Here is a 16,431-nt window from a genome sequence, read left to right on the forward strand (position 1 = left end):
CCATGAATTTTAATACCTACTCCGAATTTTTCTTTTGTTTCCTTTACTGCTTGTTCAATATACAGATTGAATAACATCGGGGAGAGGCTACAACCCTGTCTCACTCCCTTCCCAACCACTGCTTCCCTTTCATGTCCCCTTGGAAGCTAGAGATAAAAAAACCGGAAAACCACACATTCAAAGGAGTTGAGACAGGCGACCGTCCTAGATTCTATTACTTTGTACTTGATTTAACTATTCTGCTGGTGCTGCCAGTCATGCTCGCCAAAAGAAAGACTGGGATGCATCGAGCTGCGCAGTGCAGAAATTTAGGCTCCTTCACAAAAGGGAAGCGTCATCAACTGAGCGGTACTCCAAGGCGTGGCGCCCTCTACTGCACTGCTACAACGAGTCGGTCAGGACGTTTGCATGCTACGGACCAGTCAGTCTCATGCAGTGCTCACTTTCAACCTGTGTATTCCTTGCCGCCGAAACAGTGTCAGTCGCAAATGGTAAAATTACGAACCATTGCAGTCCGTTCACGACAATTCTTTCCAATAGTGAATTCCCTCAAAAATAATGCGTCTTTTTCAGTCTCCAATGACAACGTGAAGGTCCCCCCTATTAACAAAAGATATTCATTTCAACACTTGGATATAGTCCCTCTCCCCCCTTCCATCTTCTTTCTTCCCCACCTCCCCTCTCTTTCCCCCTTCTCTCCCCCGAGTCCTTTTACATTTCCCTCCTCTGCCTCCTCTCATTCCCTCACGCGTCTGCCCTTCTCCCCCTTTATTAGACCTCTCCCTCCTTGGTCCCCCCCCCCCTTTTTCCTTCCTCCCTCCTTGTACTTCCCCCTCCTCCATGTCCCCCCCCCCATCTGCCTTTGGCTCGGGAGTGTCATCCTTGTGCCGCCACTTTCGTGCAGTGTTCTACAGTGAGTGTTCCGTGTTGTGTTTTTTTTGGGAAGTGTTGCGAACGGCCATCATATTGTCGCTGGGTGTGCCTTTTATCTCTTGTGAACAGAAACCAGACTGTCGCCGTGTTTTTTAATTGCGTGTGTACTATGTTCTTGTCTGATTCCTGTGTCTTTTATTAACGTTGCCAACCCCTTTTGCTTTCTGTTTTAACTTTCCGCATTTTTCCGCCATTTTACACTTGACGTCACCATTTTATTGCCTGTTTTTCTTGTTTCTTTTCTTCTTCCGTTTTTTAAAATGAAAGTCTTTAGGCTGTAGAGCAGCGTACTAAGCTGCTGCCAGCCCGCCCCCTTTCGGGGCAATTGAAAATCAATAAAGGAAAAACAAATGGGACATAGTATCACACTACTTTACGCCAACTCTACGTTCCGCTACCAATGTCCATAGCCTCAGAAACCGGTTCGAAAAATTCAGAGAGGAACACTATGATACCAGAGTTTGTTGCCAGTGGCCTGCGTTTCCTGCAAATACTAATCTTCAAAAGAAGTCAGAGAAACATGGAAAAGTCGCCCCCGAGTCCTGCACGCAGAGCCGTACCGCCAGAGTCACCATGCTAAAAGGGAAAAGGACCCAGGCACAAGTTGGGGCTAGCAGGTAGACCCGGGACCTGACCGCTATAAAACTGTACACCACAACGGTGAACGTGTCGGGGCAGACGAGTTCGGCAACTGGGACTGGCCGACTGGTCGGCCTGTGAATGGGCTGCTTCCCAGCAGGGGGAGAACCAATTCTCTATCAGCACTTATTTTGATTCTTTGGACGCGCAGAGGTTTACATTTTTTCTGCCAGGAATTGGTTCAAATGGCTCTAAGCACTATGGGACAACATCTGAGGTCATCAGTCCCCTAGACTTAGAACTACTTAAACCTAACTACCCTAAGGACATCAAACATGTCCATGCCCGAGATAGGATTCGAACCTGCGACCGTAGCAGCAGCGCAGATCCCGACTGAAGCGCCTAAGCCGACCGAGGCGGCCGAGCGGTTTTAGGTGCACGACTGGAACCGCACGACTGCTATGGTTGCAGGTTCGAATCCTGCCTCGGGCATGGATGTGTGTGATGTCCTTAGGGTAGTTAGGTTTAAGTAGTTCTAAGTTCTAGGGGACTGATGACCTCTGTAGTTAAGTCCCATAGTGCTCAGAGCCATTTGAGCCATTTTTAAAGCGCCTAGAACCACTCGGCCACAGTGATCGGCTCCAGGATTTGGTATTATCTCACATATTGAACGCCAAGAAAGAGGAAAATTGAATCATTTGGAACAGTATGTACAATTTATGCCATACTATCAGAAGGACAATGCTTGCCACCCTGGGTAGGTTCGCGCCTGACCTCACTTTCCAGAATCTTACGACATCCAGGCTGCAGTCAAGTACATCCGCCACTGCCCTGCTCGGCCAAAGCGTTTCCTACCGCTCTGCTTTGAATCCTCTCCAAATATGCACGGACCTCAGACATTAATAAACTATTCAAACCATCACTGAGTTAATGAGTTAGGGAGCGACTTGCAAATTTCACAGAGCACAGTACTGCCGGCCACTGTTTATTACGATATCAGTAATACTTTCCACACCGAATTTCTCTTTTCTCAGCATCGGAATGATAAATATATTCTAATTATTAATGAAACCAGCACGCGAAATTCTTGCCGCATTTCATAGTAGCACTGATATCGCGGGAAAAAAAACATTCTAAACAACAGGTACAATAACAAAAACTCTTCAGTACCATATAATTCGATCACGTACTTACTGCCATTGTACATGCAATAATACCTCAGGTTCTCCCCTCACTCTCGACATTCAAGCCCACATTCGTTGCAAATTATGTGGACAAATTTCATTTAAAATCTTGACCTGAAGTCCATACTTGAAAACATAAATTAAAGTTCCTTAATAAGAAACGAGCAATGGACACGTCTGAAAAGGGTGAAACTAGGACAGACAAGTACGGACGCAAGAAGTAGGTACAACAGTTCTCAGGAAATGACAGGGAAACAGCAATATAAGTCACGTAGAAATAAAATAAATAGAAATTTTAAGGAAGTTAAAGTGGAATAGTTACAGGAATAAGTGAGGAAATAGAAATAGAAATAGTCGTCAGAAGACAGATTCAGCACCTGGAAATTTCAAAGAGCCACCAGTGAAATTAAACGCAAAGGAGTCAAGATTGCAGAAGGAATTCTATTGTTAAATGCAGACGAAAGAGCAGACGGGTGTAAAGAGAACGTGGAAGGGCTCTACGGGTGTGAAGAAATGAGATGATGTGATAAGGTCTCCCGTAGTCAGTTGATAGTTTCTGTAGTAAGCAGAGTACATATAAGCTTTACTTTGTATCAATAAAACAACTTCTTAGTGGAAGCAGATAATTTGGGTTTAAAAATTTGGAGAAACGAGCTCGAATGCAAGAATGGAGTTGCGTAAGAAATAGAAATCAGTACTGCGATTTCTTTTTCTTGAATTAAATTTTATCACTACATTGTAAAATAATGAAAAGAGGAAAATAGTTTTCGTTGACTGCAATTCCACTAGTCAAAACGTTATTGCTGTATTCTGTGCTTGTATTATCACAAACAAAACGTAGTGCCTGCGGATTAGTGACACATGTAACAAAAACTTTGGCGCTTACAACCAGTCAGTTCCCTTGTATGATACCAAGAACTTCCTTAATAAACTATATATTATCTAATTTGTCTCACTATTTTGTGCAGTGATTAGGTGTCCACCATAATTTTGTGGTACCAAAATGCCTTCTTATTTTGAAGGATATTAATAAATTATTTACAAAAAGAATACATTTTTTTTTATTCTCGGTAGTATCGCGTACACAAGGTATAAAAGGGTGGTGCATTGTCAGAGGTGTGATTTGTACCCAACTGATTCATGTGAACAGGTGCCCCAAATGGCTGATTGACGTGAATGGTAACTGGAACGAGAGGCATAGGATATTCCATTTGGAAATCGTTAGGGAATTCAATATTCACGGATCCACTGTGTCAAGAGTGTGTTGAGGATACCAGATCACAGGCATTACCTCTGACCACGAATGAAGCAGTCGCCGACGGCCTTCACTTAACTCGGCCGCGGTGGTCTCGCGGTTCTAGGCGCGCAGTCCGGAACCGTGCGACTGCTACGGTCGCAGGTTCGAATCCTGCCTCGGGCATGGCTGTGTCTGATGTCCTTAGGTTAGTTAGGTTTAAGTAGTTCTAAGTTCTAGGGGACTGATGACCACAGCAGTTGAGTCCCATAGTGCTCGGAGCCATTTGAGCCTTCACTTAACGACCGAGAGCAGCGGCGTTTACATAGTTATCGGTGCTAACAGACAAGCAACACTGCGTGAAATAACTGCAGAAAGTAATGTGCAACGTACGATAAATGTATCCCTTAGGACAGTGCGACGAAATTTGGAGTGAATGGGCAATGGCACCAGACGGTACCTCGCTGTCTGAGGCGCCTTACCAAGGACCACGCGGCTCCCCCCGTCGGAGGTTCGAGTCCTCCCTCAGGCATGGATGTGTGTCTCTATCCTTAGCGTAAGTTAGATTAAGCAGTGCGAAAGCTTGTAAGCTTAGGGACCAGTGGCCTCAGCAGTTTGGTCCCATAAGACCTGACCACAAATTTCCTTTTTCCAGCAGACGACCGACTTGCTAATAGCACGACATTGCCTGCAGCGACTCTCCTGGGCTGGCCATATTGGTTGCACCACAGACGACTGGAAAACCGTGGCCTGGTCAGGTGAAACCCGATTTCAGCTGGTAAGAGCTGATGGCAGGGTTCGAGTCTGGCGCAGATCCCACGAAACCATGGACCCGGTTGTCAACGAGGCACTGTACAGGCTGGTGGTGGCTCCATCATCGTGTGGGCTGTGCTTACATAGAATGTTCAAAATGGTTCTGAGCACAATGAGACTTAACTTCTGAGGTCATCAGTTCCCTAGAGCTTAGAACTACTTAAACCTAACGAACCTAAGGACATCACACACATCCATGCCCGAGGCAGGATTCGAACCTGCGACCGTAGCGGTCGCGCGGTTCCAGACTGTAGCACCTAGAACCGCTCGGCCACTCCGGCCGGCACATAAAATGTATTGGATCTTCTGATCCAACTGAACCGATCGTTGACTGGAAATGGTTATGTTCGGCTACTTAGAAACGATTTGCTGTTATTCATGGACTTCATGTTCCGAAATGAGAATTGTACTTTTATAGATGACAATGCACAATGTCAACGGGCCGTAATTCTTCGCGATTGGTTTCGAGAACAGTCTGGACAATTCGATCAAATGATTTGACTACCCAGATTGCCCGATATGTATCCCATCGAACTTTCATGGGACACAATCGAGAGATAAGTTCGTGCATAAAATTCTGCACAGACAAAACTATCACAATTATGGACGTCTGTAAATACATCACAGCTCAATGTTACTGCAGAGAGCTTCCAATGACCTGTTGAGTTCATACCACGATGAGTTGTTGCACTACACCGGGCAAAAAGAAGTTGGACACGATATCAGAAGGTATCCCATGACTTTTTTCACCCAAATGTATTTTCACTCCGCAAGCTTTGTTTATCGGCTGTAAAGTAATACCAACTGGCTGTGACTTCACTGCTAAGTGCTCTGTGAACACTACGGACAAATCAGTATGCTGTGGTGCAAAAACTAGTGGCAGTTGGGAGGAACCGTTTACATGCTTCCCCACATAGAGTCTTTAAAGACGTAAGATGAATATCAACAAAAGTATAATAATGGTAATGGAATGTAGTAAAATTAAATAAGACGATGTCCAGAAATTAGATTAGAAAATGAGACACTAAAAGTAGTAGATGAGTTTTGCCATATGGGCAGCAAAATAACTGATGATGGCCAAATTATTGGGGACATGAAATGCATAACTGCAATGGCAGCAAAAGATTTCTTGAAGAAGAGAAATATCTTAACGAATGGTAGGAATTTTCTGAAAGCATTTGACTAGACTGTGGTCTGTACGGGAGAGAGGCTTGGTCAATAAATATTACATACAAGGAGAGAATAGGGAATATCAGAACGTGGTGCAGCAGAGGAATTCTGTAGATTAGATGGGTAAATTGGATAATTATTGGATAAGTACTGAGTTTATAGTGGAGAAAAAAATTTTTGGCACAACTTGGTTGATAGGGCACGTCCTGGGGCATCAACGAATAGTCACTTTGGTAACGGAGTAAATGGTAGATGATATAAATTGTAATAGCAAAAACGGAAATGAAATATCCTGAATAAAGTGTGTTGTGTATAAACTGTAAAGGAAGACCAAGTTTTGGCTAATGTAAGCAGGTCCAAGCATTTGTAGGTTGTAGCAGCAATGCAGAGGTGAATAGGCTTGCACAGAATAGACCAGCGTTTATATGTGTGTCAGAGTAGTAATCTGATTGAACCTCTCAATAACGACAAGGTGGACTGCGGGCTGTTTGAGGCCAGCCAAATACCAGGCTTGCTGTTAATGTGGTAGAGAATTCCCCAGTTGAAAGTTTATAGGACGGGGGTACTAGCTCCTACATTTGCCTTACTACCAAGGGAAACCTTCCGTAAACCGTGGACAGAATCCAAGGAGTTGGAACCATTTCGAATGCAATTCCAGGACCATGGATAATATTTTCCGTTGTCCCATAATTACATTAAAATGATTCCAATCATCCGGTTCTGACTAAGGTTTCGGGAAGTATCCCTTCGTTCATTAGCACAGAGGCACATTAAAAATGCATTTCTAGTCAATAAAAAGTTCTAATCAGCCCCGTCACGACCAATGATTTTCCGAAGGTTTTTCTTGATCCATTATCCCAGAAAGACGTTCACTATAGTACCAGCTCCACGGTTGCGACCAAGGTTTTCTTGGTGGTAAGGTAGATGCCGGAACTGGTAATCCTTCCTCATTTACTCTCATTTGGGAATTTTCATTTGCAACAATTAAAAACAAATAAAGCAATAAAAATAAACAGATTAGGTGCATAAGCTGCTGCATTGTAGTTAAAGTCCACGGTAGTTGCTTCTGTTTCCATGAATTTCACCTATTTTTCGGGTACCACTAAATTTACGACAGTTATAATTCATGAAGGCACTCAGTAATGTACCTTGAAGTGTACCAAAAGAATGGACGTCTTTTTCTCACACACTGAGATTTAAAAATGCGCATACTATTAATGATAATCTGTTGCTGTCTTTAAGACGAATGGAACATTGCAGGCCGGCATTCACTGGTGTGGTTCAGTGTGGATCATTATCAGTTGGTGTCTGACCGGCGTGGTGGCATCTAAGCACTCACAAATTTCACACTGCGTCGTTGTGATAGAAGGCAGCGGCTGCTGTCTACGACAGCACCTCAGGCATGTAACAACCGTGGTTGACCGTAGGAGTCTACCCAACACCGAGAGACGTCGCTTGTTGTCAACATACTGGACTCGCATTCACGAGATCAGTATTTCCATCCAGCCATCCTAATTTAGGTTCTCCATGGCTCCCACAAATCGCCAAAGGCAAATGTCACTATATTTCATTTGAAAAGACAGGATCGGTTTCCTTCCCAACGTTCCCATTATCCTAGCTTATCCTCGGTGTGGAAAGCTGTTCTTGATGACAGGCCGTTAAACTGTAATCTTAATTTCTCCTCTCACAGTCCGTATAATTAATTCGATATATTTGATTTCCCCACCAGAACTCTTCATCTCGCCATATGAATAATTTTTAGCAACTTTTATTGCAGTTGAGCAATTCGTTTCTTTCCCACACTTAAAGGAAGTACATCTATCCAAAAAACGTTTTTCCTAAAATCGTTGCAGATTAATGCTTATTTTGTTGCTTTCTGTATCATGTTTCAAGTTTTCTGCATCTCGGCCTAACTCGTCGGGGAAGCTCGGTAAGGGTTAAGGAGTTATGCGAGAGGAGGGGGGGGGGCGCATCTCGGCTGGGATATTAATGTAAAGCTAGATTCTTTCTTCCCTGTACCTTTTTCGGTGACCAAATCTTCCTCTGTCCGCAGCTCGTGGTCGTGCGGTAGCGTTCTCGCTTCCTACGCCCGGGTTCGCGGGTTCGATTCCCGGCGGGGTCAGGGATTTTCCCTGCCTCGTGATGACTGTGTGTTGTGTGCTGTCCTTAGGTTAGTTAGGTTTGAGTAGTTCTAAGTTCTAGGGGACTGATGACCACAGATGTAGAGTCCCATAGTGCTCAGAGCCATTTGAACCATTTTTTTTGACCAATCAATAGATTGTACTAATATTTAGAAAGTGTATTTTTTGTGCAAACATAGAGATTTGTTAAATATAACAGTGCCTATTGACATTAACCAACTAAAAGTAGGGTAAATTAGAAGCCAGTGGTGTTTGTTGCAGGATTCTAGCGCGAGGCGTTTACGAGATATCGTATTTTGAAAAGTTTCCTCACCGACGCTTGTTTCTGCTGTTTAATTTGCTTAGTTTCTAGGTACGATATTGTTATGTTTGTTTACAGTGTGCTTGTGTGTCCCTTGACTGCATTTCGACTTGCTAGTAAAATAGGTGCCTTACCCATTAAAAGGAATCGGGAATAGAAAAATTTTGGAAATTTGTGGTAAGTACCTATAGGACCAAACTGATAAGGTCATCAGTCCCCAGGCTTACACACACTGAAGCTAACCTACGCTAAGAACAACACGCACACCCATGCCCCAGGGAGGACTCGAACCTCCGATGGGGGGAGCCGCGCGTACCGTGGCAAGGCGCCCCAGACCGCACAGCAACCCGCGCGGGGATCGGGAATGGCAGAACCTCCCCTTTCACCGCACAACGTGGATTTTTGCTTACAAGTGCCATATCAGTGTGACTTTCCCTTATCTAGAAGGGAGGACTGGGGTTGAATGTCATACAGATAACCGTATACAAGAGTCGTCGGCGCATCGTAAAGGGTTAGGGCCTGGAGCAAGGATCGTCTATCTGACTGCTTAAAAAATATATCCACCACAATCAAACAAAAGCTACTCATTGAATTTACAATTAATTTTACCTTCTTAAGAGGAGCATTTTCAACAGGGGGCTTCGCAATGCTAGCATTTCCTCGATATATCTATAAATGGGGTTGGCACTCTTCATTGAAAATCGGATTAAAAGCACAACAATTTCTTATATATCGAAATTACACTTGTACAACCGAAGTATAATTACTGAGTATACATATTTTGTTACATATGCATGTTAACACAAGATTGGTGGGCATGGGGGGATATAGCCTAAATTCAGCAGTCACTTACAATACTAGCGTTCGAAATGGACAAGGAAAGGTGGGAGCTCACCATTCAGAAAAGAATTTACTCTAATAATTAGTGAAAGGTAAGAGACGGGATCCAATAGCTAATACGTAAATGCATTGAAAAGACAAACTATGAACTACTTGTGGGTGCATGTTATTAAAGCGGCCTCCCATCCTTAAAACAATAAAATTCATAAAACTCATTCTGCAACACCTAGATTAACGCAATAAAAAGATACGCGGGACGTGCTACTTCTGGATCAATTTAGGTATCGTGTGCAGAACTACTCAAGTGTTCCCACGTGGCCGACAGAGAAGGGTAAATGTAACACACAAATTGCCGTTATGAAATGTTCACTAAATCACGGAGTATTGGAGAAGGAAAGACATTCGCTGAAGTCGAAGAGCTTACAAGGGCGGTTGAATTATACCGAACGTGCTGACTGAGAGTCCCACGTGTGTTTTGCATACTGCAACCGTCCAGGCTCTGAGGCCAAGTCCAAAACAAAATAGCAAAAGGAGGACGAAATAAAAGCAATGAGGCGCAAATCCTCCCGAAATTAAAGATCACCCAACACTTTAATATGTATTCTCGACTCAATCCACTTCTGAACCTATCAAGAGCACGCACGCTTACCAGCTTGCAACCATATTCTTCTGAATCTCGCCACCGATTCTCCACGACTGCTAACCGCCTACCGACCATTTCTCCAGGGCAGCCGGGCCTTGTGGGGGTGGGAATTGGCGTACTTTTCGCCAGCCAGTCAGGGGCACGGATCTGTCGCCGAACTAGCTGCCGTTCAAGCAGATATTCCTGACTTGACTGAGTGACTCGCGATTGGATAGAATTTAGTCAGGGAGACGTCAGGGAGGCGTCTTTACAGAGCCCAACGAGCAGGAGAAACTGAGTTTTTGGTTGGTACTACTACTTAGAAGAATAAGAAGAAGGACTACTGTGGCTTCTCCAAATCATTCAAACTACCGGCCCACGCTTCCAAGCTCAAAGGTCAGCGCGAGAAACGGAAAGCCAACATGGCTAGCTCATGGAGATACTGAATATTAAAATAAAATAAAAGCACCTTGCTCCAGTCCTCTCTCCAGTTTCATTATGCTGCCCATACTGAAAAAAATCAGCAGAATAGCACGCATGCTATTGCCATATAGGTAATGATAATAATATGACTACCATACCGTAATCGTAAATAAGTGAAAGAAGTGCAAGGCAGATAGACGTCTTTCATTAGTCAGTTAGTATGGGACAGACCAAGCAGTAGGCCGTAAGTGGACAATGGAATTTACCAATCCAGAAAACGCCGACATGCTCAGAATGTACGGAGAGTGTAGGAAGAATGTAGTTCGTTCTTGTACGGTGTATACGGCAAGATATCCCAGTAGATGTCAACCATCTGGACAGTTATTTACCAATCTCTTCAACCAGTTACGTGTAAGAGGTAGTGAAACACCTGAACGACATAACAGAGGGAAAACAATTGGCAACAAAAGAGAGGGAAATTAATATTCTTGCTGCTGTTGCAGTTGATCGGCACGTTAACTCCCGCGCAATCTCACGGGGAAGTGTCATGAGTCAGGCAAGTGTCCTATACGAAGTGGCACCTAAGCTACGGCTTTTTGCCTTACGCAGGAAGCATTTACAACAGGATTGGCCGTATTTTTCGGAAATATGATGTGGAATGTGTTTTTCGACCACCTTCTAAGATTAAGGCCCTGTTGGCGTCCGTAAAGGATGACCTTGGTTTGCGTAAGGCTGGTGTCAATCGTATTCTTTGCAGTTGTGGCATGTCATATATTGGTCAGACAATCAGGACTGTGGAAGACCGGTGTATTGAACATAAGCGTCACACACGCTTACAACAGCCGAGCAAATCCGCTATTGCGGAACATTGCCTTGACACCGGTCATCCTATGGAATACAACAACACGGAGATTCTGGCTTGCACGTCCAGTTATTGGGATAGTGTTATTACGGAAGTTGTTGAAATCAAACTATCAAGCAACCTTATAAACAGAGATGGTGGTTCAAATGGCTCTGAGCACTATTGGACTTAACTTCTGAGGTCATCAGTCCACCAGAACTTACAACAACTTAAACCTAACTAACCTAAGGACACCACACACATCCATGCCCGAGGCAGGATTCGAACCTGCGACCGTAGCGGTCATGCGGTTCCAGACTGTAGCGCCTAGAACCACTCGGCCACTCTGGCCGGCTTTCTCCTCTGTGAACCGAGGTATTAAATTCCCTTGCACATTGCTTCCGCCTTGCAGTTGTGAATTGACAATGGCAGGGTGTGCTCCTGTCAAAATATAGGCGGTGGTCGACGAGGACACCCGGCAGCAAACCCGTAAGTTATTTGAACATTCAATTCGCCGGGAAAAGTTAATGTCTCACGTCCTACACATTCTCCAACGACAAAGGTCCCATCACCATCACATCTCTCTCCATCAAGAGCTGTATGGGAACGCTTATTAGAATTGTGTTAGCCTCTGTACACGCCTAATTAAGACAGGATACTCGGTGTGAATCATGTAGCTTGTTTAGTGATGAAGCCACAGTTACGAATCATGGACAAGTAAACCAGCAAAACATGTGCTGTTGACAGTACGTGTTGGCTTCGTCAGGTGATTCAAATGGTTCAAATGGCTCTGAGCACTATGGGACTCAACTTCTTAGGTCATCAGTCCCCTAGAACTTAGAACTAGTTAAACCTAACCAACCTAAGGACATCACACACATCCATGCCCGAGGCAGGATTCGAACCTGCGACCGCAGCGATCGCGCGGTTCCAGACTGCAGCGCCTAGAACCGCACGGCCACTTCGGCCGGCTCCGTCAGGTGGATCATCAGCGTCCATGCAGTGTAAACGTATGATGTGGGGTAGTGAACCATCAGCTCATAGCCCAGTTTTTCAAAGACGGAACATTTAACGCCTTTAATTATCGTAGTCTTCTAACAGACCATATTCCACCGATGCTGGAAGACGTTTCTCCGCAGACTAGAATGTGATCGCTATCCAGCCTATAGTGCACAAAGTGCTATAACATTTCTTCACGTACCGTTTCCAAATCGTTGAATTGGATACAGAGGACCTGTACCTTGCCTACCAATTCCCCAGATCCGACGCCTGTAGACTTTTTTCAGTGGGGAAAGCGGAAAGGCAGTGTCTACGAGGGTATAATGACTACACTCGATGACATGAAACAACGTATTACTCCAGCCTGCTCGGACATACCCGCTGAAAAGCTAGCACGTGTGCAGCAGTCGTTCCACACCGGACTGAAGGCGTGCACTGCCACTGCCTTTGGTCATTTTGTACACAATCTGTGATGGTCAGCTGTCTCGTTACCGGTGAGAATCCATATAACTAGAACTAGTGTATGCACATATGTTGTTCTTTAGTGTGTGCTACCACAGGTATTGTATAAGTGTCGGTGTGGGAGCTTTTCAAAGTAAGATATCTTTTAAACGATTCGAACTAAAATCCTGCAACAAACACAACTGACATTCTAATTTACTCTACTTATAGTTTGTTAATGTCAATAGGCATTGTTCCATTTACAAACGTGTATGTTTGGACAAAAAATACATTTTCTAAGTGTTAGTACAATCTGTTGAGTGGCTGACAGGATGAACTCCTGACTACCAATCCACTGTGTGAAACTCGCACATCAGTAGAACTTTCCATTTACGCAAAATTTGCGGTGAAGTTTTAGGTTTCTCACTCTGTGTGCTTCAGCAAGATACGAGGTGCGATAATAAAGTAATGAGACTGATTTTCTTAGCAGGATGTGGCAACCCTGCAGGCTTCCGTGGGCACAATATCTTTGACCTTGGTCTATAAACTGCTTCTAGTCCAAGTGGCACATCGATGCAAGTGCTCAGTCGTGAGTTGTGTTGTAATACGTTAACACATGTTTGTGTCTCTCGTCATGGAAATGGAACCGCATAATATTGCGCAAAGGTATGCTATTTCTTATTGCGTTAAATTAGGTGAAAACGCGACGACAACTTACAGTAAGCTTCAGAGGGCTTTTGGAGGGGAGATTATGTGAAGAGCTCGAGCTTTTCATTGGCATAAAATGTTTGCTGAAGGCAGAATGAATGTTGAAGACTGCAGTGGACAATCATCAACCTCACGGATGGATGTCAACTTGGCCAGAGTGCGTGAACTCATACGATCTGATCGAAGATTATCCTTGAAAATGATTGGAGAAGAACGTAACATCAATCGAGAAACCGTTCGTTTAATAATAACTGAAGATCTTCGTATGAGAAATATTTGTGCAAAAATGGTCCCCAAAAATCTCACAGCACAACAGCGAGAAACATGGAAAAATGTGGCAGCCGATCTGCTAGAGCAAACGGAAATCAATACAGAATTGTTGAGCCGTGTTATCACTGGTGATGCAAGTTGATTTTTCCTGTATGATCCATAGACAAAACGCCAAAGTTCGCAATGGTGCTCAAAGGGATCACCCAGGCCAAAAAAAGCTCACACGTAAAAGTCAAAAGTGAAATCCATGCTTGTGTCCTTCTTTGATTCCAAGGGAATTGTTCATAAAGAGTGGATGCCTTCTGGACAAACAGTTAACCTATATCACTATAAACAAATTTTAGAAAGACTTCGTAAAAGAGTTCTTCGTGTCCGTGCCAACATCGCTGATAATTGGATTCTGCATCACAATAATGCTCCATCCCATACTTCTCTGTCAGTACAGCAATTTTTAACCTATAAACAAATTTCAGTACTACCACAGCCACTGTATTCACCAGATATCGCACGTGCAACCTTTTTCTATTTCAAAGAGTCAAAATGGCGGTCAGGGGACCATTTTCAAACAACACAAGATGTCTAAAAGCCTGTGACGAGGGTCTTGGAGGATATTACAGAAGATGAGTTCCAGAAATGCTACCATCAATGGCGGAAGCGCTGGAAAAAGTGTGTGCAATCAGAATGGAACTACTTTGAAGAAGACAACACCAATCTTGACTAAACCGGAAGGCAACATTTTTTTTTCACATCAGTCTCATTACCTTATTGTCGCACCTCGTAGAATGCTTGTATCTCAGCAGTGTTGTTGCTTCTGTCTCAAGAGAAGTACTAATACAGTCATTTAATTAGAATTTGGGGTAGTAAGTGCTCCAATGGTGCAGTTTCACTTGATCGGGAACGCACATCTCACACCATCACATACTTTACCTGCCTTTCTGTTACAGAGGGTGAGATGACGGTGGTGACGGGAAGCGTGTTGGGCTCGCTACTCATCGCTCTCGGAATCGTCCTCATAGTCGGTAGCGTCATGGTGAGTACCGCCAGCCCAACGTACAGGGTTTCTCGTAGTGTACATTACCTGTTCTTGTTTGCCATCTTGTACTATCCTGAAACTCCCTAGCAGATTAAAACTATGTGCCTTGCAGGGACTCGGACCGAGGACCTATGCCTTTCTCACGCAAGTGCTCTACCGACTTTTTTTTTTTTTTTTTTTTTTGCTTTCGCGGGCAAGTGCTCTAACAATCTTGTTTTTTTGTTTTCTCTACTGACTTGCTCTACTGACCTTTTTCTTCTTGAAATAAAGAATAATGACTTCCTATGCAAAAGTAAAGTTCCGTGGTGAGGTATCCAGACCATTCAAAATCAGAACAGGATTAAGACAAGGAGATGGGTTGTCACCTACCCTATTCAACTGTGTGTTAGAAAAAGTTATTAGAGAGTGGAGGAAGAAAACGACTGAAGAAGGAATACAAAAAATCAGATTAGGAAGAATAAAGGATGGATTAGAAGTAGATTGCCTCTCTTTTGCTGATGACTTAGCGATTCTGGCAGGAAGTTTGGAAGAAGCAGTCAAACAGATCAATATTCTGAATGAAACAGCAGAAAAAGCAGGACTGAAAATCTCCTTTGAAAAGACAGAGTACCTAACCAATGTAAAAGAGGCACCGAACAATATGATTACAAAGTATGGCCAGATAAAGAAGGTTTCTAATTTCAAATATTTAGGGGAAATCATCCAGCCCAATGCTTCAGATAAAGAAGGAAATAAAACAAGAACAAGAAAAATGGAAATGGCATTCCAGCTAACAAAGAATGTGTACAACAAGAAGTCAGTATCGATTAACGCAAAAATAAGGCACTACAACACTGTGATTAAGCCAGAGTGTCTGTATGCATCTGAATGTTTAGCAATGAACACTAGCATGGAAATGGAAGCTATAGCAAAAAAGGAGCGAAAAATCATTAGAAGAGTACTTGGGCCGAGGTTTGAGAATGGGACTTGGAAGCTTAGAAGTAATAGAGAAGTGTATGACAAAATTGAGAAAGTGGGAGATACTATGAGGAAGAGAAGAGTAAGCTTTTACGCCCATTTGAAAAGAATGAATGATGAAAGGCTGACAAAGAAAATATTCATGTTTTTTGACAAGAACCCCAGAACCCAAATTACCTGGTTCAAAGAAGTCAAAGCAGACTTAGAGGAGATGGGTATAGGAGAAGATGATATAACCAACAGAGACTTAATGAGAGACAAAATTCTACATTTTGAAGGATTTGAAGTGAAGAAGAGAAGAACTGGAGGAACAGTGTGGACAGAAGACCGAAGGGAGAAGCACAGAGAGAGGATGAAGACATATTGGCAGAAGAGAAAAGAGGAGGAGCGCAATAGGAGAAATGTACATTGAAAAATAGTTGTTTAACGCGGTCCCTAGACGACCAAAATCGGAAAAAACTGGAAACACTACACTAAAAATTCGGCACGAAGGTGACACACCACAGCCAAGGGCAGATGGGTGGGGGGGGGGGGGAAAGGGGGGAGGAGAGGAAAAAGGAAAGGCGGGAGGGGGGGAGGGCCCACGGCCCACGAAGGGAGAGGACTCAAGTAATCAGTCGTCCTTGCTTAAATTTTATTGTGCAGATCTAGATTTCAGCAAGAAGCATTCTCAACGCTAAGAATACAAGAAGTACATAGTCAGATGATGTACAAAAAGTTACAAGTAATGGCTTAACTCATGTGGTTTGTATTTTACACACCACTATTTTCGCTCAAAGCACGTAAGTCCCTGTTGATCGGGCTTCGACCACAGTTCATTGAATACTTCTGTTTGCGGAAGGCAGGCTGTATGGAGAACACATCGGTTGGTTACATGGCGCCATCTACAGGAACTACATATATAAAATTCAAGGGAAGTAAATCACTTCAAATTTGAATGAG

The 16,431-nt window shown here is 43.6% G+C and overlaps 1 protein-coding gene across 1 annotated transcript in view; it reads left to right on the forward strand.

Moving 5' to 3' along the window:
- The window catches only part of LOC126237859 (uncharacterized), an 89,889-nt gene that overhangs the window by 37,187 nt on the left and 36,271 nt on the right, over positions 1 to 16,431 (forward strand). Inside the window, exon 5 of the mRNA XM_049947753.1 lies at positions 14,444 to 14,529. Coding sequence (XP_049803710.1) covers positions 14,444 to 14,529 — 86 coding nt within the window. The remainder of the gene's footprint in view (positions 1 to 14,443; positions 14,530 to 16,431) is intronic.

Source organism: Schistocerca nitens, chromosome 1 (assembly GCF_023898315.1).
Source record: "Schistocerca nitens isolate TAMUIC-IGC-003100 chromosome 1, iqSchNite1.1, whole genome shotgun sequence".
Taxonomy (NCBI): Eukaryota; Metazoa; Arthropoda; class Insecta; order Orthoptera; family Acrididae; genus Schistocerca; species Schistocerca nitens.